The sequence below is a fragment of the Pelodiscus sinensis genome, chromosome 7 (genome assembly GCF_052426305.1).
Source record: "Pelodiscus sinensis isolate ZL-2025 chromosome 7, ASM5242630v1, whole genome shotgun sequence".
NCBI lineage: Eukaryota > Metazoa > Chordata > Testudines > Trionychidae > Pelodiscus > Pelodiscus sinensis.
In genome coordinates, this window is record NC_143058.1 from 19031365 (window position 1) to 19057434 (window position 26070).

Sequence of the window (26070 nt, forward strand, 5' to 3'; positions counted from 1 at the left end):
TCACTATGTTCTTTTCTGCTGTGAAGCAGAATTAGTGCTATCACAAATCTTTATGGCTAGAGAATGATGTTATAAACTCAGAATTATATTTTGGCCCTAGACTTGGGTAGAAAAATAATGCCTTTATTTAATTCTGTATTACTTTAAGGCTGTGTCTAGACTGCATCCCTTTTCCGTAAAAGGGATGCAAATTAGACACATCGCAATTGCAAATGAAGCAGGGATTAAAATCCCCCCCCGCTTCATTTGCATAACAATGGCTACCACTTTTTTCCGGCTCGGGGCTTTGCTGGAAAAAAGCACCAGTCTAGATGGGGATCTTTCGGAAAATAAAGCCTTTTCCGAAAGATCCCTTATTCCTTGTTTTTCACACTAGGAATAAATGAAAAGCATAGTACAGTAAAACTCCGATGGTCTGGCATCTGATGGTCCGGCACTCCTGATGGTCCAGCACCATCAGGAACCCGGAAGTGCTCCGGGCAGCCGGACCATAGGGAAGCTGAGGGCAGAGCAGCTCCAGATTCAGCCGCTGCTAAAACTGACCAGCGGCTGAATCGGGGAAGCTGGGGGCAGAGCAGCTGGGGCGCTGCCGGGTAGGTCCCGTAGCGCTGCCCCTCGGGGCTACGGGACCAACCCGGCAGCACCCCAACTGTCCCCGATTCAGCCGCTGCTGAAACTGACCAGCGGCTTACTCCAGGAAGCCCGAGGCAGAGCTCCTCGGCTTCCTGGAATCAGCCGCTGGTCAGTTTCAGCAGCAGCTGACTTGGGTACACCTGGGACAGAGCAGCTGGGGTGCTGCCAGGTTGGTCCAGTAGCGCCGCACCTCGGCACTGTGGGACCAACCCAGCAGCCCCCCAGCTGCTCTGCCTTGGGCTTCCTGGAGTCAGCCGCAGATTAGTATCAGCAGTGGCTGACCTGGGGCAGAGCAGCTGGGGTGCTGCCGGGTTGGTCCAGTAGCGCCAAGGAGCGGCGCTGTGGGACCAACCCAGCAGCACCCCAGCTGCTCTTCCGCAGGTGTCCCCAAGAGCAGCCAGGTTGGTCTCGCCGCGCCAAGGGCCGGTGCTACCGGACCAACCCGGCAGCACTCCAGCTGCTCTGCCCCAGGCGTCCCCGATTCAGCTGCTGCTGGTCAGTTTCAGCAGCGGCTGAATCAGGGACGCCTGGGGCAGAGCCGGACTATCGGAAGGGGGGGCTATGAGGGGTCTGGGATGGCATCCCCCCCACCCCACCGCACCCCAGGCCCCTCATAGCCCCCCCTTCCGATAGTCCAGCATATCTGATAATCTGGCACCCCGTGGGTCCTAAAGGTGCCGGATTATTGGAAGTTTACTATAATACTTGCCAGCGTGAATAATACATGCTGTCTTTGTTTTAAATGCTGACAGCAAAAACAGATTGAGTACATCACTGCATATGTTGCAGAGGACTGTTCTTATCTGTTTTAAATTATACCTTTTATTTAGAAAAGTGGTTCTCAATCTATTTACAATTGTGGGTTGCATCCAGCACTACTTGTGTGGCCCTGAGGATGTCACATGGGCCACGGCTCTGTGGTGATTGGGCTGCAGGTTGAGAACCACTGATGTAGAATGTAAGTAACATATATTATGCTCTAGCACACTAGTTGTAAAAGTGATTTATTTAAAAATAACTTTTAGTGTGCAACTTTTTAAAATGTTTGAAAAGTGGATTGAAAATCCAAAATATACTTTAATAATTTGGCTTTTTTCAGGCCTTTTAAATATTGGAGACAGTGCTAATTAATTGCCATTATATTACTACCACAATATGCACCAGTTAAATAAAATGGTGACCGCTGTACTCTAATCTAGCCTACCTAAGTTTGATTTGAGAATGCAGTTATTTGTAATATGTAACTTACTACAATTGTTATTTTTTTTTAGGTATGGCTTACGAGAATTTGTGGTTATTGCTCCAGCAGCCAATCATGATGCCGTTCTTAGTGAATCCAAATGTAACCTTCTTCTGAGTTCAGTTTCGATTGTGTTGGGGAACACTGGCTGGTAAACAAAGTGCTACATATCCAGATATTACTTTTATTATAACATGGAAGATGCTTCATAGGAAGGAAAAATATTAAATCAATAGTAACACTGTAGACTTAATCTGTTACCTGCCACATAAAGAAACAAAAAATTGTGTGTCAATAGAAACTTAAACTAACCTTAATAGCACAGGATTCTTTCAAAGGTAATTGTCATATTTATGGTTCAGTGCATTAAAATGATATCTGTTTAATAGGCTTTTTCAGAGTGGGAAAAACTTCTTGTTCTGAAATATCAAAACCATAAGACGTTGGTCTACAAGAGACGATTATCATTTATCATAGACTCATAATGTCGGACTGGAAAGGACCTTGAAAGGTCATCTAGTCCACCTGTATGTGCTGAGGAAGGACCAGGCATTCTTCATCATTCTTGAGTGCTTTATCCAATCTGTTCTTAAAATCTTCCAGTGATAAGAATTCCAAAACCTCCCTGGTAATCTATTCCAGTACTAAGCTTTCTTAAACTTAAGGTTAGTTTTTTCCTAATATCAAGTCCTGGGGGAATTCTGCAGATTTACTATACTCCAGTTGCAGAATTCCCCAGGACTATAATATCGAATCTAAAACTCCCTTGCTGTAGATTAAGCCCTTATCCTTTGATTAGTTCATACAGACAACAATTGATCACTTTTGTCTTTATAACAGCCCTTCATGTATTTGACGACTATTGTCAGATTCTCCTGTTTTCTTATCGAAAAACTAAATGTACCAAACTTTCTGAAACCTTTCCTCAGAGGTCAGATTCTTTTTTTTTTTTAAAACATCTTAGTTTTCTGATACTCCTCTGAATTATTTCCAGTTTATCCACAGGTGCTACAGGACTCCTTGTTTCACCCCATATTGTTTGCTGGTATTCAGTCGGATTCACTATAACCCCCAGTAGTACTACAGTGTAGCCAGTTATTTCCCTTTTTGTGTTTGTGCATTTGGTTTTTCCTTCCTAAGTGTAGTAGTTTGTTTAATTTTATGTTTGTGAGACCAGTTCTCCAATGTGTGAAGGTCATTTTGTATTCTAATCCTGTTCTCCAGATTATTACTTATAATCAATCCCTGCTTTGTGTCATCTGTAGGTTTTACAAGTATACTTCATTATCCACATCATTAATTAAACTGATTTTTTTCAGTATTTAATATACATTTTGTATAACGTTTAGTTTATAAAATTATTAAAAATCTGATGGCATAAATACTGTTACATAGTTATAAAAATGTTAAAACAATGAACATTTTGTAATCCACTGTTTCAATATTTTGCAGTCAGGTACCACTGTTTGTGCAAATACATCATAAATGGAGAAGAATGTATATTGGAGAATGTCAGGGCCCTGGAGTTAGAACTGACTTTGAAATGGTTCATCTTCATAAAGTACCAACTCAGTATACTCATTTATCAGGTCTACTGGACATCTTTAAATCCAAGACAGTAAGTATGTGTGTATACTAGAAATCATGCCCTTTAACCAATGAAATGTAGGCTATTTCTTTTCAAATCAACAATTTTAAAAAAGATTTAGGCAATGTAAAAATTAAAGGGGAAGAAAAAGGGGGCCTATGCTTTAATCAACATGGCCTGCCTGTTTTTCCTTTTTGTTTAATTAAAGGCTCTACTGACCTTTTAAACATAGAGCAGTCATACTAAATGGCAATGTGAGTACTAGTTGGAATGTTTTTTCATTAATTCAGCTAGTTCTGAATCTTATCAAACGTTCCAAGCTTTCTTCTTAATGCAAACTGTCAGTTTTTGGAAGAAAGTCACTTGAGCTTCAGTTCAGCAAGGTACTTGAGCATATGCCTAACTTTCAGCATGTGACTAGTCTTGTTACCTCCAGTTTGACTGTTTATATGTTTGAAGTTTTTAGGTAAGTACTTAAATACCTTGCTGAATATGACCTTACTGTTTATTATAGGATAGTTATTGTAAGGATGCTGTAGTTATTGCTGCAAAACGTTCAAGTAACTGTTTAGAATGAAAACCATCAACAACATTTTAAAAAAAGAACTGTTGGACTCAGCTTGGATAAATTTGATAGTATTTTTTTCTTGGAGTGCCCAGAATTTACTACGCTCCTCTCAAATCTGTGGTCCCTACCTTTAAGAATTTAACACTCTATTAGTGAGGGGCATGTCAGGGGAAGAAGAGATGAAGAACATTGTGGCAATAAAGTCACATGACTACTGTAGTAAGGTAGACACATCTTGATGGGGTTTTTTTTAGTATCTCTTTCTCATAGTCAGATAGTGAAAGTGAGTTTGTTAGAAGTTTTCCTTGAAAGTTTGGTAGAGATCACTTTGATCTTCTTTACTTTGGTAGGAATTGGGGTTTATCTATTCTTTTTAAGAAACTTTGCAGACATTCTTTGCACTTAAATCAGTTTCACGAGGAATTTGACTGAGACCATTTCATTTCAGATAGGACATCAAGCACCAGTCAGATAGTAATAATTATTTTGTGTGTGTTGGATTTGATCTAGTTCCAAAAGACATAGAATAATGTATGCTATTACCAGCCTTTTTCTAGTTTAGTTCCTATTTGTGTTGCTTTGAAATAATTTTCTTATCTGTGCATCCTCATCATCAGGGCTCGCCGAGCCACGGCGAGCCCCGCTCGCCAGCTGCGCCATCCAGCATTCTGTGCACACGCAGATCACCCGACCCGGCTCTTCTGTGATGTAATCTACTTGCCATGGGCGAGTAGATTACATAGATTGTCGAGCCCTGCTCATCACTGATTTCAAAATATCTGTCATAGAACCATATTTTTTTGACAATATTCAGGCTAGGAATGTCATTGTGTAGATGACTGTGATTAACTAATAAGGTCGGGCTTAGCAGTTAATCTTGTTGACTCTACACATTCCCTCCCCTTGCTGCCTCTGATGGGGGAGACAGGAGCTGGTGCCCATGAGGAGATGACTTAAAAGCCAGCTCCCCATGAACATTGGATCTACCTCTCCCCTGTCCCCTGCGTGCTGCTGCCTCTGATGAAGTGGAGAGCTGATAAGCATGGGGAGCCAGTTTTCAAGCAGGCTCCCATTGAATGCTGACTCTGCACACCCATCAGTCCTCCCATCCCCTGCTTCCTTCTACAGCGGGGGGGGGGAGGGGGGGAGAAGGCAGGAACCAGTGCTGGGGGGAGCCAGCTTAAAAGCTGGTTGCCCCCCAGCACCAGTTCCCCAGTGCCTCCTGCCCCCTCCCCCACCTCCCACTGCTGTCTCTGTCAGAGGCAGCAGCATGGGGAGGGGGGCAGATGGGAGGGAAGGCTGCCGCAAAGCAGCCCCCAATCTATGGTGGGCCTGGCTTCCCTGCGGACAGAGGCTGCTGCACATTCCATGGCAGCAGCCTCTGTCAGCAGGGAGCTCGGACCCCCATGGACAGAGGCTGCTGCCTCTGTATTAGGGGCAGCAGGCAGCTGGTCTGTGCAGAGCGCCGGTTTTAAAACAAGCTCTCTTTGTGGACCAACTCTGTCTGCTACTCTGTGCTGCTGCCCGTGTATGAGAGGTAGCAGAGCATGGTGGCAGTTGGCTCCCCAGCGGAGCACTGACTGCTGATTCTGCTCTTAGCAATTACACAACTATCTGATAGTTCCTAAGATTTCATGTGGTTACATGACTATTCAGTTACATGATATCTAACATCCCTAATTCAGGCAGCCAGTCTTATTGAAGTCAGGTTTACTGACTGAGTACAACAAACTTGATTTGTCTTGTGTTCCAAAAGTAGTAAATTTGATTAATTTTTTAATTGTGAATTTATACTAACTGGCCTATTGTGTTGTTTTTACAACTATTTTTTAATATATTGTAGGGAAAACTTTTGTTAGGCCACTTTTTTTTTTAAAGCCAAATGACTGAATTTGACATTAAGTTCTTCTTCAAATGCTTGCTTATATCCATTCCACTAGGTGCGTGTGTGCTGTGTGCACGACTCCCAGAACTCTTTTACCCTTTGCAGTACCTGTTGGGCCAGCCTGGAGAGCCCCCTAGAGTGGCTCTGGTATAGCTGTGCATATATACCCCCACTGGCCCCAACCCCCCTCAGTTCCTTCTTACTGCCCGTGGTGGTCGACCGGAATGCTTGTCTTGCTCTGCAAGACTGCCCTGGGCATTTAGTTAGTTATCTAGTTTCTAGTGCAAATACTTCTCTGTTACAGTTAATGTTGGTTCTTTGTTTTGCATAGTTAGAGTGTTAGAGTAGTTTACACGTCCCCTGATAAGGGGGAGGGAATGCTGGGGACGCAGGGCTTCACACTGTGCCGGCGTTGTTCCAAACTTATGCCCCGTGGGGACCCGCACAAGGATTGTTTATGCTTGGGTGCATGGCATCTTAGACTCCTGCAAAATCTGCAAGTCGTCCAAGACTCATACTAAGGGGGGGGCGTGACTCACGACTTAAGGTTATCCTGATGGAGTTGGCGCTCCAACCCATGGCACCGGAGACACCATAGGTGCGGAGCGCACCGGGGTCAGTGTGGGAGACTGGGCACCAGGAAGGATGCCCCTCGGTGCGAGAACACCAGCCAGTACCACGGCACCGCTCCCAGTCCCCAGGCCTGCATGCGCACAAGAGGGTGCGCAGAGGCAGGTTGCCTTCAAGAAGGGAGACACGTCAGAAGGAGGGGCACCCTACTGCCTTGGCACAGGAGTGGCACCGAAGGGGACCCAGCTCTCATAAGGAGAGCAGTCCTGACTCCCCAGGCCTGTCTGTGGAGGAGGTCCATCCACCATTAACGCCAGAGACATTCCTGGCAGCACAGGAGCTCTTCAAGCTCACAGCATCCCCAGGACCGGCACTGCATGGGACTGACACCCAAGCCAGCTGGGACAGGCAGGGTGCCCAGCCCTCTTCAGCATTGCTGGCACCATTTGCCTCGGCACCATCTACCGCGGCACCATTTCCCTTGGTGGTGCTGCCTCCAGTTTCACAGGTCCCAGCACTGTTGGTCCTGGAGCTTCCCAGACTTGGTTGCTGGCTCCGTGCTCGGGGCGCAAGACCAGGCGCGGGACAGACCTCGTGTGGCTCTGCTTGCACACCCGCTGGCACTGGAGTCCGAGACCATGCCACCACCAGCACTGCGTCAAGCCAGTGGCCATGTCTCAACATATTCAAAAGGACACCGCCATGGTTGGCATCGGAGTATGCCTCCAAGTCTGAAGTGGAGTCCCTTTCTTCTAGGGCCTCCTCTAGGCTCTCCGGCAGGTCGCATAGGTCGAGCCCTCGGTACCATTCTAGGTCTCTGCACTGATCAAGCTCTCGGCACCAGTCTTAGAAACATCAGCAACTGGAGATGCAGACCTGGCCAACTCAGTGGCAGCCTCCTCCACAGTGGCTGTTCTGGACCCCATGGATAGCCAATCAAGAGGTTATGCTTAGTAGGTATGCCTTCAACTCCTTGGTGGCGGCTAATAAGTTCGAGGCCAGGTTGCCCCAGTTCTCGCAGCAGGAGTTTATGGCCCTTATGGAAGAGGGTAGAGCGGTCTGTAGGTCGGCCCTCCAGGCCTCTCTCGACTCAGTGGACTCAGCTGTGAGGGCTATGGCTAATGGCATAGTCATGCGCCCGAGTTCTTGGCTCCAAGTGTCTGGCATTCCCACAGAGGTGCAGACGACTCTGCAGGACCTACCTTTTATGGGGACGGGCCTATTCTTGGAGCAGACGGACAGTAGGCTCCATAGCCTGAAGGATTCTAGGGTGACTTCAAAATCCTTGGGTCTGCATACCCCGGCAGCTCAGTGCTGCCCTCTGAATTCTTGAGGGGTGAGGGGCTTTAATCAAGGGGACAGGTTTGACAGCAGGCACAGAACCAGGGATGATTCCGCCAGGAATATGAGGAGGCATTCTCATTCGTGGTTGGACCACAACCAGGGCCCACCCAATAAGCCCCAGGGCTCCAGATCGGATGTTTGATGGCATGCCTGAGGACGACACACCAGCTCTCATTATAGGTTGACCTTTTGGACAGACAGTTCCCTTTCCACCAGGCCTGGAGTACCATCACGTCAGACCGCTGGGTCCTCGAGGTGGTGGCAACAGGCTATTCTATCCCTTTCCTATCTCTCTCTTCCTCTCGCCCCCCTTCCCTGTCCCTCTTCAGGGACCCCTCTCACGAGCATCTCCTCCAGCAGGAGGTATCTGTGCTCCTATCTTTGGGGGCAGTGGAGGAGGCCCCTCCCTCCCCCCCGGGTTTCAGGGGGAAGGGTTTTATTTCCATTACTTCCTTATCCCGAAGTCCAAGATTTTGGACTTCGCCCCATACTGGACCTCAGAGGGCTCAACTCCTTCATAAGGAATTCAAGGTTCAGAATGGTAACGTTGGCCTCCATTATCCCATCACTTGATCTGGGAGACTGATATGCCACCCTTGACCTTTGGGATGCATACTTCCATGTTTCCGTTTCCCCTCACCACAGGAGATTCCTGAGGTTCGTGGTAGGGACCAAGCATTACCAGTTTGCTGAACTACTGCCACAGCAGGGAGGGCCTACCTTCCGATCCTCAGGTTCCAGTTGATAAGGGGGATGGTCCAGGACCTGGAGGCTGCCTCTGTGACCACAGCAAGGCAGTGCTGATGGGCCACATGGCGGCATGCACGTATATCATTCGACACACCAGACTGCATCAGTGACCGCTACAGTCCTGGCTGGCGAGGGTCTACAAGCCAGCCCGCGATCATATAGACAAGGTGGTCACCATCCCCTCCTATGTCCTCTTGGCACTCGATTGGTGGACAAGGGAGAGCAAGGTGTGCAGTGGAGTCCTGTTCGTGCAACCTCTCCCTACGATGCAGCTGGGGACGGATGCCTCAGATCTGGCTGGGGAGGAGGCGGCGCTCAGGACACAAAGTACGTGGTCGGAGGTGGAGAAGAAACTACATATCAATGTCAAGAAATTGAGGGTGGTGTGGCTCGCTTGTCTGATGTTCCTTCCCTGTTTGAAGGGCACCTGTGTTTCCGTTCCAACGAGCAACACGGCTGCCATATACTATATCAACAGATAAGGTGGTGCTTGCTCCTCTCCCCTTGCAAGGAGGCAATAGCCCTTTGCATTGTCGATGACATTAATTTGCAGGCAACCTACCTTCCGGGGGCCCACAATACGCTGGTGGACCAGCTCAGCAGGGCGTTTGCAGCCCACGAGTGGTCCCTCAGAGGAGGTGGCTAGCTCACTTTTCCACAGGCCCTCCTGGACCTATTTGTGTCGAGGCACAACAGGAAATGCCCCATGTTTTGCTCGTACCGCAGGAGGGAACCGGCCCTGACATTGTGGTGGCCGAAACAGCTGCTGTATGCCTTTTCCCCCCCTTTCCTCTGCTTCACGAGGTGCTTATATGGGTCAGGCAGTACGGGGGTGACGCTGATTCTCATTGCACCATCGTGGCTCCGTCAACATTGCGGAACCTTCTAGTGGAAGACCCCATCCCTCTCCCTCAGGTTCCGGACCTGCTAACTCGTGTGCCATCTGGATCTCCACTTCTTGCACCTCACGGCCTGGAAGATTAGCGGCTCAGAGGGGAGGAACTTCTATGTTCAGACCCGGTAAAGAGGGTGCTGAGGGAGAGAAGTAAGCCCTCCACCAGGTCTGCTTACAGGGCTAAATGGAGAAGGTTCTTCGCTTGGATCGCCGGTGGGAAGGGGGGGTCCCGGACTCGGCCCCCACCCAGAGGATTTTAGACTATCTGCTGAGCCTCAAGCAATAGGGGGTTCTCCTCCTCCTCCTCCTCGATTAGGGAGCCACCTGGTGGCTATTGCGGCCTTCCATCATGGGGAGGGTGATCGCTCAGTGTTTGCCCTTCCAATGGTTAAGAGGTTCCTCAAGGGCCTGGACAGACTGTACCCTCAGGTTAGACAACCTATCCCCCGGTGGGACCCGAACCTGGTGCTCTGCAGCCTCATGAGAGCCCTGTTCGAGCCGCTGGCTACCTGTTGCCTGTCCCGTCTATCCTGGAAATTGGCGTTTCTGGTAGCCATCACTTCAGTGAGAAGGGTCTCAGAGTTATGTGCCCTTTCCTCGGAGCCCTCGTATCTGGTGTTTTCTAAGGACAAAGTGACCCTACGGCCATACCCAGCCTTTCTGCCCAAGGTGATATCTCTGTTTCACATGTCCCAGGAAATCTACCTCCCTTTTGTTCTACCCAAAACCGCACGCAGACGGGAAAGAACAGGCTTTACACACGTTAGATGTCAGGAGAGCACTAGCATTTTATTTAGAAAGGATGAGGCAATTTCACAAGCCCACGCAGCTCTTTGTCTCCATAGCTGAAAGAATGAAGGGTTGCCTGGTGTCAGCTCAGTGTCTGTCATTGTGGATTACTCCATGTATCAGAACGTGCTATGACCTGAAAGGGAAACCAGTGCCCCCTATCACGGCCCATTCAATCAGGACCTGGGCGTAGTCTATGGCATTCTTAGTGCAGGTGCCGATTTTGTATACCTGTGGGCTGGCCACGTGGTCATCAATCCACTCGTTCAAGTCTCACTACGCAATTACGCAGCAGACCAGGCAGGATGCAGCGGTAGGGGCTGCAGTCCATTTCTCTGTAGGTCCGACCCCACCTCCGTAGGTATGGCTTGGGAATCACCTAGTGGAATGGACATAAGCAAGCACTCAAAGAAAAAACGTGTGTTGTTTATGTCCATTCCAGTCCCACTCGCCTCCCCTTCGTCGGAATTCCGGCAAGAAGGAACTGTGGGGGGTTGGGGCCAGTGGCTGGCCCAACGGGTACTGCTAAGGGTAAAAAAGTTGCGGGTGTCGTGCACGTGCTCACCTAGTAGAATGGACATAAACAACACATCTTGAAGAACAACAGTTACGAGTTAAGTAACCGTTTTTTTCAGCCCCAAGAAGGCTATATAGGAAGGGTATGTCTACACTGCATTCCTCTTTTGACAGAGGAATGCAAATGCAGCTGAGTGAAATTGCAAATAAAGCCCGGATTTGAATTTCCCGTGTTTCATTTGCATAATTACATCCGGCCGCTATTTCGAAATACCCTATTTTGAGATGAAAAAATGCCGTGTAGATGAAACCCCTTCTTTCGAAATAACCGTTAATGCGTCTACACGGGATTTTTATCTTCAAATAGGGTATTTTGAAATAGCGGCCGGATGCAATTATGCAAATGAAGCACGGGAAATTCAAATCCGTGCTTCATTTGCAATTTCGTTCACCTGCATTTGCATTCCTCTCTCAAAAGAGGAATGCAATCTAGACATACCTGAAGAGATTTTACTGAAACAACAAGATATCACAATGTTAAAAACTCATTTGTGGCTTTTTTTTTTTAAACTCAGTATTTTAGTTTCAAATAAGTATAATATGTAGAGTGTTACTCTAGTTCATTTATTTTAATTCATTTGTAGTGTTTCTTTTATTTATTTTTAGGGATGTCCTTTAACTCCACTGCCTCCAGTAAGCATATCTATTCGACTAACGTATGTTCTTCAAGACTGGCAACAGTATTTCTGGCCCCAACAGCCACCAGGTAGGATATTCATGTGCATAATGTCTTCAGGATAATTATAAATAAATGTATGGAAAACAGTTATCATAAAGAAAATATTTTGTGAGTATTACTGAAGGAATTAATATTTGTATAGGTCTTAGCAGAATTTTGCAAAACTGTAGTAGCTCTTTAGTCATGTTTAGAGAGAGTCAGCCATAGAGATAGTCATGCTTCTCTCTAAGGTTTTGAGAACAATAATGACAATGTTTTTAAATCTAATTCGTTGAGTGTATTTTGCTCTTTTGGCTGAAAAATCACTTGGTTGCACTTTTCTCTTTGCACTTTTCCTTGCATCCCATGCTGCTGACAAAATAAGTCCACAAATATACCTAAACACAAAAATCAGAAGAAAACAAAGTTGCCCAGTCACGTTGTTAATAGGAAGAGATAACATGTTGGTGAGAAACAAATTTAATATGACAGCCCTTTTGCACTGAAATTGGATTGTTTTATTTTGTGAGTCTTGTAATGCAGGTTAAGTCAGGTATTCAAACGGTCTTCATTTTGTCTGAAGAAATTTTTTTATTTTTTATTTTTTTTAAGAGTTTTGGATTCTAAGGTTACTTGGCAGAATAAGCTACTCTACTAAACTGAGTGGGGAATAACTTGTTTCTTCTTCTTGACCTGGCTAGAAGAGCCTTCTAGCTAACACCTCTAGCTTCTGCTGGTCCATTAGATCAGCTTCTGTTGCTATTGGTACCTATTTTTAGCTTTATCCATGAGCATAAAAACAAAAATGGGCTGGGGTCAAGTAGGAGGTTCTCATTCAGGGAATATCAACTAACTATTACTGAAAAGAGTCTTTATATACATCTGTTTTCATTCCAAGAGTAAGTTACAGGGAAAGAATAAAACAGAACAAGTTGTCCCAATGCTGCACAAAAAGTAGGTTGTCTGCAAGTGGGCAGAGACTGAGGAGTAAGAGCAGTTAATACTTTTTGGGGGAATGGAACAGCCCTATCCATGTATTAGTACTGCTGAGAAATTAGTCATTTGACCAGTCAAATAATGTGAATTGATTGTTTGGACAAGCTTCTGGGGATATCCAGAGCTGACACACAACATGATACCCTGTTAGCCTCCACGTGTTGTTGGATGAAGATCATTTGAAGATTCTCTGCCTCTCTCTTTATAGTCCATGCTGCCTTTGAAAAATACATCTCCCCAAGTTCATTGATCAGTGTAGGCTGCATTCCTCCCTGTCAGTCTCTGAAGGAAGCCACACCTCCTCGCTGTTGAATACCAATATGAGTGAGCTCAAAGGGGGGAATTAGTTACCTTACTCGTCTGCCCAGCCAGAGTGCTAGGTGTCAGTCAGTCTGAGCTCTGGTCCCCAGGTTAGGAGAGGATAGCAGATAGTAGCCTCCAACTTGCAATCAGGGCAGAGTGGTTAATCCGTCTTGAGTCAAGGTCTGGGCAGGGCAGGACAGCAAAGCAATGAATAGGCTCTGGCCTGCAGAGTGGCTAAGCAGTCTAGGAGCCCCCATTAATGGTGAGCGCCAATATAATCTCTTGGGTTTATGTTGGCATGCCTGAGGTGCACAGGTCTCTTGCTTTAAGAAGGGGGAATACTGTGGCAGCTCCAACAGCTCCACTGTAGGTTTTAGCAGCAGGCAGGATGGTGCATCCATCTCCTGTTGTGGTTCCAGCCCAACTGAGCTTCAGAGCCCGCCTTTTGTACTTCCCCCTTCCTGTTCCACCTCTATGCTTTCAGTGGGGGTAAGTGTGGCTCTCCTGGTTTGGCCCACTACTGGGTCTTGTTGTGGTCTCTCACTGTCAAACTCTGAGGGAACTTCAAGAGGCAGGAAAGCTTCCTGGTGTTCCAGTCTCTATCACTGTTGAGATTAACTGCTCACTTGCTCTCCTAAGAGCTTTTTTGCCTAGCATGCAAATATGCTTGTCACTGTCTTTTCTCTGTTTACTCGGGAGACACATTGAAACACATGGAACCTCATTCCTTTCTCTGGAGAAAAATCCGTTTATCAACTTACCCTGACATGCCTATTTTAAACACATTTTAGTCATAATTACAGCACAACTGTATAAACCTTTGGAGGTTGACCATATATACATTATGTAAGAATATTAATGGTCAGTGAGTTAGTTTTCCAATGATACCTTTTTAGATGCAGATTGACAACAGTGAGTTGGCATACACTGCGCTGGTCAGGCCAGCTGAAACTCTGTGCTAGAAACCAGGGGAGCCCCTTGCCTTTTGGCAGAGGGATGTTCTTAGGGTGACAATTGCATATTTGTCTATGGTCAGATAATACAGCAAGAATGCCCAGATGTAGGCAATGGCCTGTTTTTTAATTTTAATTTGTGGTGCCATTCTTCTATTTTTTTAGAACTTCATTTCATTGTTCCAACATTTTTTTGAGTTAAAATACCCAGTTAAAATACTTGTGTGGGTTTTTTTGGTAATTAAACATACGTATCTAAGGCTAAGCCTGCTGGAGACCGTGAAGTCTTATTCTTTCTTTATAACTTTTGTTCCTCTTCTAATAAATGATTTGACCATTCTTGATTATATCTGACCAGTTGACCAGTTATTTTTGGATGGGTCAAATGCCCAACATTATTTCCTGGTTAGTTCAGGAGATACTTTTGTTAAATAGAGATCATATATTTGACATGTTTTGCATTTGTAGTGTGTATAAAAGGGAATGGTATGAGTGACCAAAGATATAAATATTTGCCTGTAGTGTTTATCTTTTACTTTGATTTACATCTATATTTAAATAGAGAAATCATTCAAGTACATTTGTTATTCTAATGAAGAAGAAATAGCTTAATGTAAATAATAAAACTAACTTTTCCTCTTTGATAAAATAACTTATCATGCGGAATATGTTGCTTGCCAAGACAATGTGTCAGTTGTTAGTAATTAATATTTTATATTATCTAAATTTTAACTGCTTGTTCCAACAGAAAGATCATATGCCATGTAAGCTTTATGTTTAGTAGGCAGTGTGCTATTTATTGCTCTAGCAAACTATCACTATATTTAAATTATGGAAAATGTGTTGTTCTGACTTCAGATCTAGATGCATTAGTTGGAGGTGAAGTTGGAGGTCTGGAATTTGGGAAGTTACCATTTGGTGCCTGTGAAGATCCTATTAGGTGAGATTAAGCATTCAGAAAATTATAAAATAGTGTAAGTGCTTCTGAGAAAATCAGAACTATAAATCTAATTTTATATGGACTTTTGTTTTCCAGTGGTGTATCTGTGAGCAAGGTTCCCTTTCCCTGCAGCTGTTTAATCAGCCCTGTCCAGTCAGACTCAGGGCTCCATGCACAGAGCTGGCTGACTGGGCAGAGCCGATTAAGCAGTTGTGGGGCCATGGTGCCACACAGCTTAGAGGGAACCTTCTCTGTGAGCCATTATATACTGCTAACAGAAGGCCTTGCAGTTTAAGTACTGCATAGGAGCTAAGAGCAGTGTGTGTTAAGAGAGGCTGTTTTATGAAAATTGACAAACATTAGAATACATAGAATAGTGCAAAGAGCTGTATTTTAGTTTCCAAGTTTCATGACAGATATTTTGGGTACTTAATGTACTTGATGCGATATCATAATTATAAACTTTCAGCTTTGTATTTATCACACAAACCCTAATGCTAATAGCTAAAGATGCTGTGTCCATATGCAAAGTGTCAGACTTGGAACTCCTTAAAAACAAACAAACAAAAAAAAAAACAGTTGAGCACACTGATTTTATTATCAAAAGAGCAAAGGCATTTGCAGAAGGTGAGTTTCTTTGATCCATAAATAAGTGATATAAATTATTGGGGGTAGGATTTTTTTGAGGTCCCATGTCTTTTTATTTTTTTTAAATTCACCCGGTTGAAACAGAACATGTAGTATATTTTATGTTCTAGTATGCCAAAGCAATTTGCAGATCAGTAATATGAAAGGGTGTAGCAACTGTGCATACGGTTAGGGTAGTTATTTTGGCCAGGATTAGTTCAAACAGTGTTGCCAAACCTGTATCCATAGTGGCTCTGGATCGTGCGTGCCCCACCTTTCCAGGGACCAGTTGAATTTTATGCTTGTTTTCCAGTGCCAGGAGATTTGGATTATAAAATTGTTGACTGGGAGTTCTGTGGTGGTAATTTGAGTTCTCCTGTGGGAACTCCATCGCTTTTCCTTAACTACAACCATTCTTAGGACATGTAGATTTTTCCCTACTTTTATTGAAGAGGAAATGACCATTCACTCTTCTCTTATTTCTTCCAGCAATATATGAACTTATTCTCAACCTGTTCTTCTTCGAGTGCTTGCTCATGTCCATTCTGATTAGGTGTGCGCATGTGCCGCGTGCATGGATTCTGGAGCTTTTTTCCCTTAGCAGTATCCATAGGTCCAGCAGGGAGCCCCCTGGCGCCGGTATACCGGTTCATATATACCCCTGCTGGCCCCTCCACACCCTCAGTTCCTTCTTACCGCTGGTGATGGTAGCTGGAGCATGCTTTAAGGCCATTAACCTGTCTCTTAGCAGCTGTTTCTCTTACTCATTTTGTATCCTAGTTAGAGTTTGTAGTTAATTCACTGTTGAGTAGTAGATAAGTAAGTGTAAATATTGTAATTAGTTGAACAAAGGAGCACAGTGGGACTCTCCCCGTAAGGGGAGGGAATGCCAGGGCCCCAAGGCTCTTTAAACCCTGTGCTTTCTGCTCAAAACCTATGCCCTGTGGAGACCCGCACTCCGACTATCCTGAAGTGCCTTGGAGAAGCCCATCCAGCAGAGAACTGCTCTATTTTTAAAAGTTTCAAGCCCCGAACAAAGAAGGAAAGAGACTCTTGGCTAAAACTCTTGCTGATGAGTCTGCATTGCAGCCCCAGAGTGAGGACCGCCCCCACTCCGTCCGCAGTACACAGTCTGCTTCAACCACGGCACCGGCCAAATGGTAAGCGGCCGCCGCCAAGGCACTGAGATATAGGTTGCAGTCGCTGGCACCAAGGAGCTCTAAGGGCTCGAGGGGCCAGTCAACGGAGCGGAGTGCACATAAGATGCGCCCTAAAGAGGGGCATCTGACCTCCAAGGCACCTGAAAGAAGGCGCAGCCCGGACAAGTCTAGGAGCCCAGGGCAGGTTGTGGGTATAGGGGAGGTTCGTTGCCCCTCTACCCCAGAGACATTCAATTCAGCCCGAGAGCTCATCAAAATGACCATGGCAGAGGGAGAAGGCCCAGTGCCACAAGGGCAGGCTGCGCCGTTACAAAGCACAGGCGTCCTCCCACAGGCCCCGCCAGCCAGACCATGGGACTCACAGGGCAAGGTGCGGACTCCAGCCCAGCAGCAGCAGTTCCAGGTGCTGGCAAGGGCACTGGCAGCCATGCCAGTGCAGGCTCCGGTTCCAGTTCCCTGCCTCGGGGTGGTGATGGCACCGGGGGCGGGTGTCTTCCCGGTACCGATGGCCTTGGCACCGGGGCAGCTAGAACGGCCCCAGACGGCACTGGACTTCGCAACCACTCGCTACGTAGTGCAGGAGGCGGTACCGCAGCCCAGACCATGGACGGTGCCAGGCCCCGTGCCAATCTACGTGCCTATGCTGGCACCACAACCTGCATCGCATATGGCACCAGCATTATTGCCTCTCCCAGCACCACTTCCGGCACCAGGACACGGACTGGGAGCACCGATGCCGCAGCAGACCGCGGTGCCGCAGTCAGCAGCGGCACTGCAGGAATACTTCCCGGCTTACTAGATGCAGCTGGGTACCATGCTGACGCAACAGATGCCTCCCCGGCACCGCGCCTAGGTCATAGGGGAAAGCCATCAGCTATGGCGGCACACCAGAGGGTGTAAGCGTCTTCTGCTCCTCCCTAGTCGGCATCGGACTATTCTTCAGAGTCTGAAACAGAGTCCATGTCGTCAGCCAGGTCATCATATAGGTCCCAGTCCCAACATAGATCTCACTCAAGTATCAGATCTGGGCACCGGGAAGCAGCAGACCAGCAGCAGTGGCAGACCCAAGGGCAACCACAGTGGCCCTTCTGGACACCTTGGGCATACCATCAGGCCCAAGGGCCCCCTTCTACGGTGTCAGTCGCCGGTTCGTCCCGAAGGAGCAGGGCCCCCTTGGTCACTCCACTACGAGCCCCACCATCAGAAGAGGGCCAACTCACGGTGGCGTTGCCCAGGCTGCTGGTGATCAGCCAAGGGCAAGGGACCACGGTCCCACCGGGCTTGCTGCAGACGAGCTCCTTGACTAGGGGGGAACCAGAGGCACCGCAGGGTGCGGAAGAATTAGGTCACCCAAGAGAGTCCTCATCTTCCTCACTGGATGAGGCTCTGGTAGACTCAACACCCCAGCCCCCATCTGTGAAGAGGTACACAAGGACCAGGACCCCATGGTCGATATCCTGACAGTGGCGGGTCTTGGTCGTGTGGTGCTCCCACTAAACAAGACGGTGGACAAGCTGTCAAAGACCCTGTGGCAGACGCCAGCCTCAGTTGCACCAACACAGAAGGGGGTGGAGAGGTGCTATTACGTGCCGCAAGCGGGGCATGAACAACTGTTTAACCACCCAGCCTCGGGGTCTATAGTATTGCAGGCGGTGGGACAAAAGGAACGCCAAGGTCCCCCAGCCCGACACCAAAGGCAAAGGACCCTAAGAAGCTGGACCTTCTAGGCTGAAAAACCTACACCATGGGAGGCCTACAGCTACGCATCGTGAACCAGCAAGTGATGCTGGGGCGTTATGCCTTTAATACCTGGGCATCGATGCAAAAGTTTGGAAACCAGCTTCTCCCTGAGTCCCGGCAGGAATTTGGGGCAATTATGGAGGAAGGAAAGGCGGTGGCACGCACGTCTCTTCAAGCAGCCTTGGACGCGTTGGATTCAGGTCATGAGGCGTAGCGCATGGCTGCAGATGTCTGGCATCCCATCTGAGGTGCAAACCACCATTCAGGACCTGCCATTTGAAGGGTCGGGTCTGTTCTTCCAGCAGACCAACTCTAAGCTTCACAGCTTAAAGGATTCGAGGGCGATGCTGAAATCGCTCAGGATACATACCCCAGCACCCCAGAGGTGACCCCTTAACCCTAGACCATACCAGAGACCATTCCAGCGAGGACAGAGGACGGTCAGAGGCCACAGAAGGGGACGTAACAACGGCTGTCCCGACCAATTTAGAAATAGGTGCAGAGGCCCTAGGTTGGATTCTGAAAGGGGAGCTGGCCCATCCCCTGGCCAGCAGACCAAGCCTTCGTTTTGAAGGTATGCTAGAGAGCAGAGTACCAGTGGCACCTATCAATCTACCCTTCGGAGACCGTGTCTCCCTGTTTTACCAGGCATGGTCAAAGATCATGTCGGACTGTTGGGTCCTAGACCTGGTAAAACGGGTATACTATCCCTTTCCTCTCATACCCTGTCCTCTGCCCCTCTCCCCCGGTCCCTTTTCAGGGACCCCTCTCATGAGACCCTCTTGGGTCACGAGGTGTCCAACCTATTGTCCCTATGGGCCGTAGAAAGGGTTCCGCAAGTGCTGAGAGGAAGGGGTTTTTACTCCCGGTATTTTCTTATTCCCAAGGTGAAGGGTGGCCTATGTCACATTTTAGATCTAAGGAATCTGAACACATTTATAAGGAAAGCGAAGTTCAGGATGGTGACGTTGGCATGCATCATCCTTTCGCTCCAGAAAGGAGATTGGTACGCTGCTCTCGACCTCAAATACACTTACTTCCACATTTCGGTGTTCCCCAGTTGCAGAAAGTTTCTCAGGTTTGTGGTGGGACAGGACCATTTCCAGTTTACGGTCCTCCCATTTGGCTTATGTACAGCGCCGAGGATGTTTACCGAATGTATGGCCGTAGTAGCCACATCCCTGACACAGAGTTCAAGAGTTCCCTTATCTAGACAACTGGTTGATAAGGGGCACATCTCAGGAACAGGTGCAAGACCAAATCGAAGGGCAAGGGCGTTGTTCGCGAGCCTCAGCCTTCTCATAAACGACGCCAAATCCTCGCAGGACCCCACGTTCGAGCTGCTGGCCTTGTGCTCCCTGAAGCACTTGTCTTACAAGGTAGCCTTCCTGGTAGCCATTACTTCGGCTAGGAGGGTGTCAGAACTTAGAGCACTGACTTCAGAGCTCCCTTACACAGTGTTCTTTAAAGACAAGGTGAGGATGCGTCCCCATCCAGGTTTCCTACCCAAGGTGGTCTCTCACTTCCACCTATCTCAGGACATTTACCTACCAGTCTTTTACCCCAAGCCACACTCCACACCCAGGGAGGAGGCCTTTCACTGTCTGGATGTTAGGAGGTCTTTAGCGTTTTACATAGGACGTGAGAATTTCGTAAGTCACCACAATTGTTTATTTCAGTGGCAGAAAGGATGAAAAGACTGCCAGTCTCGGCGCAGCGTATGTCTTCATAGATTATTTCCTGCATCTGGGAATGCTATGAGGGCGCAGGCAAATCACCGCCGTACATAACAGCCCATTCCATGAGAGTTCAGGCGACATCGGCGGCGTTCCTAGCGCATGTGCCGATCTCGGAAATCTGTAGGGCAGCAACGTGCTCATCCGTGCATACGTTTGCAGAGCACTATGTGATCACGCAGCTGGCTAGAGGGAATGCTGCTGTGGGGAGGGCAGTCGTAAGATCTGCAGAAGTATAGTCAGTCACCTTCTGACCCCACCTCCAGGGGAATGGCTAGGGATTCACCTTATCAGAATGGATATGAGCAAGCACTCGAAAAAGAAGAGGTTACTTAGCTCGTAACTGTAATTCTTCGAGATGTGTTGCTCATGTCCATTCTACATCCCACCTACCTCCCCTTGTCAGAAGGAGCAGGCAAGAAGGAACTGAGGGGGTGGAGGGGCCACAGGGGTATATATGCACTGGTATACCGGGCGCCACTCCAGGGGGCTCTCTGCTGGCCCTATGGATACTGCTCAGGGAAAAAAGCTCCGGAAGCCGTGCACGTGGCGCGCATACACCTAATCAGAATTGACATGAGCAACACATCTCGAAGAACTACAGTTACGAGGTAAGTAACCTCTTCTTTCCTATTGCCCCACTCTTGAAGCTGCACACATAACGTATACATACAATTAAAAAACAAAACAAAATGAAAAACTCCCTCCCTTTTCCTATAGGGAAAGGAATTGGGGAAAGAGCTCTATAAGATGGATGTTAGTCACATTATTTATTTAATGCGCTGTTAAAAGGAATTCACATACTGGGTGATGGGCACAGTATAATAGAAATACATTTTGTGTAGTCAGTGCAAGCATGTCAACTTGTCTGCATTAAAAATATATTTTAATATTTTTGCTCTTTTGAGCAATAGAGTATGAATTTTATATCCCTCGAGCCCCCCAAAGTTTTAAAAACAAAACAAAAAAGACTTGACTTCAATTTTAACACAAAATTCAGTAATAAAACCCTGAAATCAGAATACAATACATGTAACAAAACTGTAATCATGGATTTGGTTCAAGGATTTATTGTGCTAGGTTACAAAGGGAGAGATTTTGAAGGCATAAATGGCAATTAGCTCCCTAACTTCCAGTGAATTTCAGTGGAAGCTAGGGGAGATTAACTGTCATTTATGACTTGAAACTCTCTTCCACTGCTTCTCAATACTCAGTCTAGCATCATTTATGCTAAGTTTTTGCTGTTTCAGTGAACTCCATTTGGCAGCTACATGGCCTCATCTAACAGAAGGTATAATTGTGGACAATGATGTTTATTCGTAAGTATGTGTATTTGTAAATGTATGAATTAATAAATGTTTTTTCTTCATCTATTAACAGCCTGTTTCATTTTAATGCCACCTAGAGTTTAAAGGTCTAAGACTTTTATTTTAATTCCTTGATGAATGTATTACTCAGATAAGAGTATTTCAGAACCATTTGTTTTCTAATAATTTTTTCCTATGTGTGCATTGGCAAAAGACCATTACATGCTGATCTCTGTATACATAGTACATGTGCTCCTGTCTTGCATTAATTCTCTCTCTAGTTTCCATTTGGCTCTCTTTTATTAATTGATTTAAGGGTGCTGGTCTAGCCTTCAGAGGAAGAAAGATGCCTCATTAGTGAACCTGAGAAGGCAAAGGAGTTACTTAAGCCCATAGCTGTGTTTGCAGAAGAACGGGATATCATCTCTGCTTTCTACTTCATATAGCAAGCATGGTCAGCAGTATGCACTGACCTATTTTAGAAAAGAATGCTAGCACTTTAATTGTTCATTTTGTGGTGAGTGGTTCTAAGTTTTGGAAACTTTAGGAGGAAAACATACATAGACAATTAAATGTTCTTTAAAGACATATGTTAAACGCTGAAATACATTCTGTTTAGCTTTAGATAGTGCCTATTTTTTTTTGTATTTGTCTTCTCTGACTTTTTAGACGCATGTGTGAAAACAGGATCCTTGTTTATTAAGACTTCCATCTGTTGTTAATTTTTCTCACTTAATTCATGTTGTTCTCTTTGTCTTGTTCTTCACTTCAGCATTATTCTAATGTACAAAATGCAACTTATATTATGACTTCTATAACTTAGTTTGGCCAACTTCTTTGTTTTATATACTTAGCTCTTACCTTGCAATTCTGAAAACCATTTGATTATACATGGTGCAATAATATCCCCTAATGCTGTTTTTTGACAATTAGCACTTTTTTTTTAAAGTGACTTGGATCCCATTCAAGCACCACAGTGGTCTGTGAGAGTCAGAAAAGCAGATAATCCTCAGTGCTTATTAGGTAAGACATCTTTAACTTCATTTTAAACAGCGAGGAGATGAAGTTTAGGGTTGAATAGATGACCAGTCTCCTAATCCCTTGTGATTCTGCATTTTTTTTCATAATTTTTCTTAATTGTAAGCACAGAATTTCCTGATTTCTTTCATTGTCTGAATGGACTTCAAATTAAGCTGTCTTTCAAGCCCTTAAGTGTAGAAAAGACAGATTTTTTTTTTTGATGCACAGGTCTAATAAAACTGTACTACTCAGCTTTCACTAAGTTCTGGCTAAGGTTCCCATGCTGATTTTGTTCTGTAAAGCACTGTATTGCTTAGAATCTTTATCTGAGAGATGGTTTCTTCCTATGTCCATCCTAAATATGTGATCAGGTCAGGCTCACTAGGTGACATTTACTAGATTTGTAAATCATGGAGGCATGATGTTCTTCTTAATACGGGCTCTTAACTCTGGAATTCCTTTTCCTTGTTGAGATAACATCCCCAGAAAAGCAGAGCAGGCTACAAAGGGTGAGGCACTGCATTAACTGAGTTTTGGATGTGTTCTTAGAATAACTGAAGTGTTGGAGCATAAACTTTTGTGGGCAAAGACCCACTTCAACATGCATCTGATGAAGTGGGTCTTTGCCCACAAAAGCTTATGCTCAACACTTTGGTTAGTCTATAAGGTGCCACAGGACTCCTCGCTGCTTTTGCAGATTCAGACTAACACGGCTACCCTTCTGATTCTTGGAATAGGTTGTTGTTAGCTTTTTAGTTGGAGTTGGTTCACTCTAGTTAAGCTGTAATTTAGTAGATTTGATCCACAAATGTGTAAAATAGGGATGCCAACGCATAGATGACTACATGATTAACTGATACGCCTGGCTACATGCATTTCCCTCCCCCCCCCCCCCACTGCTTCTGTATCAGAGCCAATGACCCCTTTCCCCCCCTCGCGCTGCTCCATCTGATAGAGAGGCAGCAGTGTGGAGGGTGAGGGGGACAGGAGAGAGCCGACTCTCGTTTTAAGAACTTTCTATGTGTGCTGGCTCCACGGACCCGACCCACCTCTTCTCCCCCCATCAGAGGCAGCAGTGCTGTGGTGGGGGTGGAGGGAGCTGCTGCGAAGCAGCCTATGTTGATGGTGGGCCTGGACTCACCACGGAAAGAGGTTGCTCCGTGGCAGTAGTCTCTGTCTGTGTGTGTGGGGGAGATGGGTGGGTCTGAGCTCCGCATGGAGAGGGGATCCTGCTGCGGAGCAGCTTCATCCGCAGGGACCTTATATCCCTTGTGGACAGGAGCTGCTGTCATGTGGAGTGGCAGGAGGGAAACAGTCTGTGCAGGAAGTCAGTTTTTAAATTGGCTCCCCTCGTGGACTGGTTCCCACCTGCTAACCCACGCAACTGCCTCTGATACAGAGGACTATTGAATAGTTGTGTAACAGCTAAAATTTGATGTGATTACACCACTATTCAGTTACACGTTATGTAACATCCCTAATGTAAAACATGGCCTACAGATATTAATAGGTACATTTCTCAGATTAATAGTCAAAATAATTAACACTTCTCTCCCTTTCCCCAAGAGACTCCTGCAATGAGGAAAAAGGACATATGCTATGATTAATTTGTTATAGTATCTTCTCCAGCTAAATATTTAGACAATTGTATTATTTGTAGGTGACTTTCTTACTGAATTCTTCAAACTTTGTCGTCGGAAGGAATCAACTGATGAGATTCTTGGAAGATCTACATTTGAAGAAGATGGAAAAGGTAGACATCTTTATTCTTAATTTTTTAAAGTCATAACTTGGAAAAGTGATCTAATTAAAATAATACTTCTCTACTGTCCTGGTTATTCATGACATCAGCTAGATTTATTATTTTACAGCTCTAGGGGAAACCAATAGCTTTTCTTAGCAGGGAGTATTATAGGCAAATTCTAACTCTTCTTCCCACACTCAGATCTAGCTTGTCTCTTAGGGTATGTCTACACTGTAATGTAAGCGTAAGGTTAGTAGAACATGAGTTAGCAGACACTGGATTTGTTAACCTAGGGCTTGAATGTGTACACCTCAGGTTAGGAATTGTCTACACTGCATTATGCAGAGCTGAGTCCAACCACCCGTATCCCAGACTTCCTAATTCCTCCCAAAATGCAGCCGCTCAGTTTTTCCCCAAGAAAGAAGAACCAGTGTGCACCAGATTTGACTGTCCAGAGAACAAAGAAAATCAACCCATGGGGTTGTGGGTTACTTTTAGTGAACTCATAGAGCACAAGTCTTGTGGTGCTGTGTCTATAATGTAAAGCAATAGGGTTTGAACTGTGAGTTGTGGCTTGACTCAGGTTCAGACCCTCTACCCCGGAGGTTCTGGGATGCTGGATGCAAGCCCTGGGTTAGCAGATGGAAGGGAGTTAGGCTTGAGCCTGAGCTGGAAGCCAGGGCCTTCATAGCAGTGTAGACATGCTTACAAGATTGTCTTCTCACAGCATGTCCTTTGGGAACCAGATTCCTTTCTTTTCTCTTGGTTTTGATCAGGAAGTCCTTTCCATGGTCCATCAATCAGATGTTGTACTCCCCCTTGATATTGGATAATCAGTGGATTTTCATCTACATAATTTTCCTAGGTTCTTTTTAAATTCACGTTTTCACTTCCTTTATACTCCTAAAACTAGCTCACTTACATTGTAACATCTTATTTTGAGGATAGGACAGTTTGTCTAATTTCTTTGTAGACTTGGCCACTGTAATTTGTTCTGCATTGGGCAATAGAGGATAGCCATTAACAAGCATGGCCAATCCTGTCCTTTCTTCAATCTCTAAAGCATAGGTGGGCAATAATTTTTGGCCGGGGTCCACTTCAAAAATTTTTGAAGTGGCCCTGGGTCACCCCATGAGGGGCAGGAGCAGGATGATTCTGGGCTTCCCCATGCCCAGAGCATGATTGGTCTGGTGGTGGGGGAGCCCGTTTGCCCCCTTTCCCACTAGGCTCCCATGCCCCTGGCAGGGCAGGAAGAGGCTATGCAGGGCTTGGGGGTGGGGGAGTGCGCAAAGCCTCCTCCCACCCTACCCCTGCCTTGCCAGGAACACTTGGCACTTCAAAGTGCCACGTTCTCCTCGCAAGGTGGGAGGAGGCTTCGTGCACTCCCCAGGCCAATCAGGGAGCTGTGTGAAGCTTCCTTCTTCCTGTCTCTGCCCAACGTGAACGTATGGCAGTTTGAAGTGCGGCGCGCTCCTCACAGGGCAGGGCGCGTGGAGAAAACTTTGCATAGCTCCCCCGCCCCCTAGGGTTGCCAGATGGTTTTAACAAAAATACCGGACACATGCGACGTTACATCACAATCTACATTACATCTTACTTAAAAAATACCGGACATTTATAATTTGTCACTTATATTTTCTCAATTTGTTTCCCGAACAGAAAGCTCAAATACTGGACTGTCTGGTTCAAAACCAGACACCTGGCAACCCTACCGCCCCCAGGCCAATCAGGGCTTGGGGGCAGGGGAGTGTGATGTCTCCCTCGCCCCGCGAGCAGCACGTGGTGCTTAAAAGTGCTGTGTGCTCTTGGAAGGGCAGGAGGAAACTTCGCGTGTTCCCCCGCTACCAGGCCAATCAGGGTCTGGGGGCAGAGGGAGCTGTGAGAAGCTTCCTTTGGCCTGCTCCTACTCTGTGCGAGCATACGGCACTTTGAAGTGCTGTGTACTCCTCACGGTGCCGGGGGGAGGGAGGAGGAAACTTTGCACAATTCTCCTGCCACTGGGCTACAAAGGGCTTGGTGGCGGGGGAGCGCGTGACGTCTCCACCCAC

General features: G+C 46.4%; 1 protein-coding gene across 4 annotated transcripts in view; it reads left to right on the forward strand.

Moving 5' to 3' along the window:
• RAB3GAP1 (RAB3 GTPase activating protein catalytic subunit 1) overlaps positions 1-26070 on the forward strand; it is a 70025-nt gene that overhangs the window by 14002 nt on the left and 29953 nt on the right. For all 4 annotated transcript variants that reach the window (XR_012905137.2, XM_075933288.2, XM_075933289.2 and 1 more), the window contains 7 exons: positions 1905-2024; positions 3326-3491; positions 11445-11544; positions 14607-14688; positions 21202-21270; positions 22208-22281; positions 23939-24031. Coding sequence is in view for 3 of the 4 variants with exons in the window: in XM_075933288.2 (XP_075789403.2) it covers positions 1905-2024; positions 3326-3491; positions 11445-11544; positions 14607-14688; positions 21202-21270; positions 22208-22281; positions 23939-24031 (704 nt within the window). In the remaining variant the exon portion in view is untranslated. The remainder of the gene's footprint in view (positions 1-1904; positions 2025-3325; positions 3492-11444; positions 11545-14606; positions 14689-21201; positions 21271-22207; positions 22282-23938; positions 24032-26070) is intronic.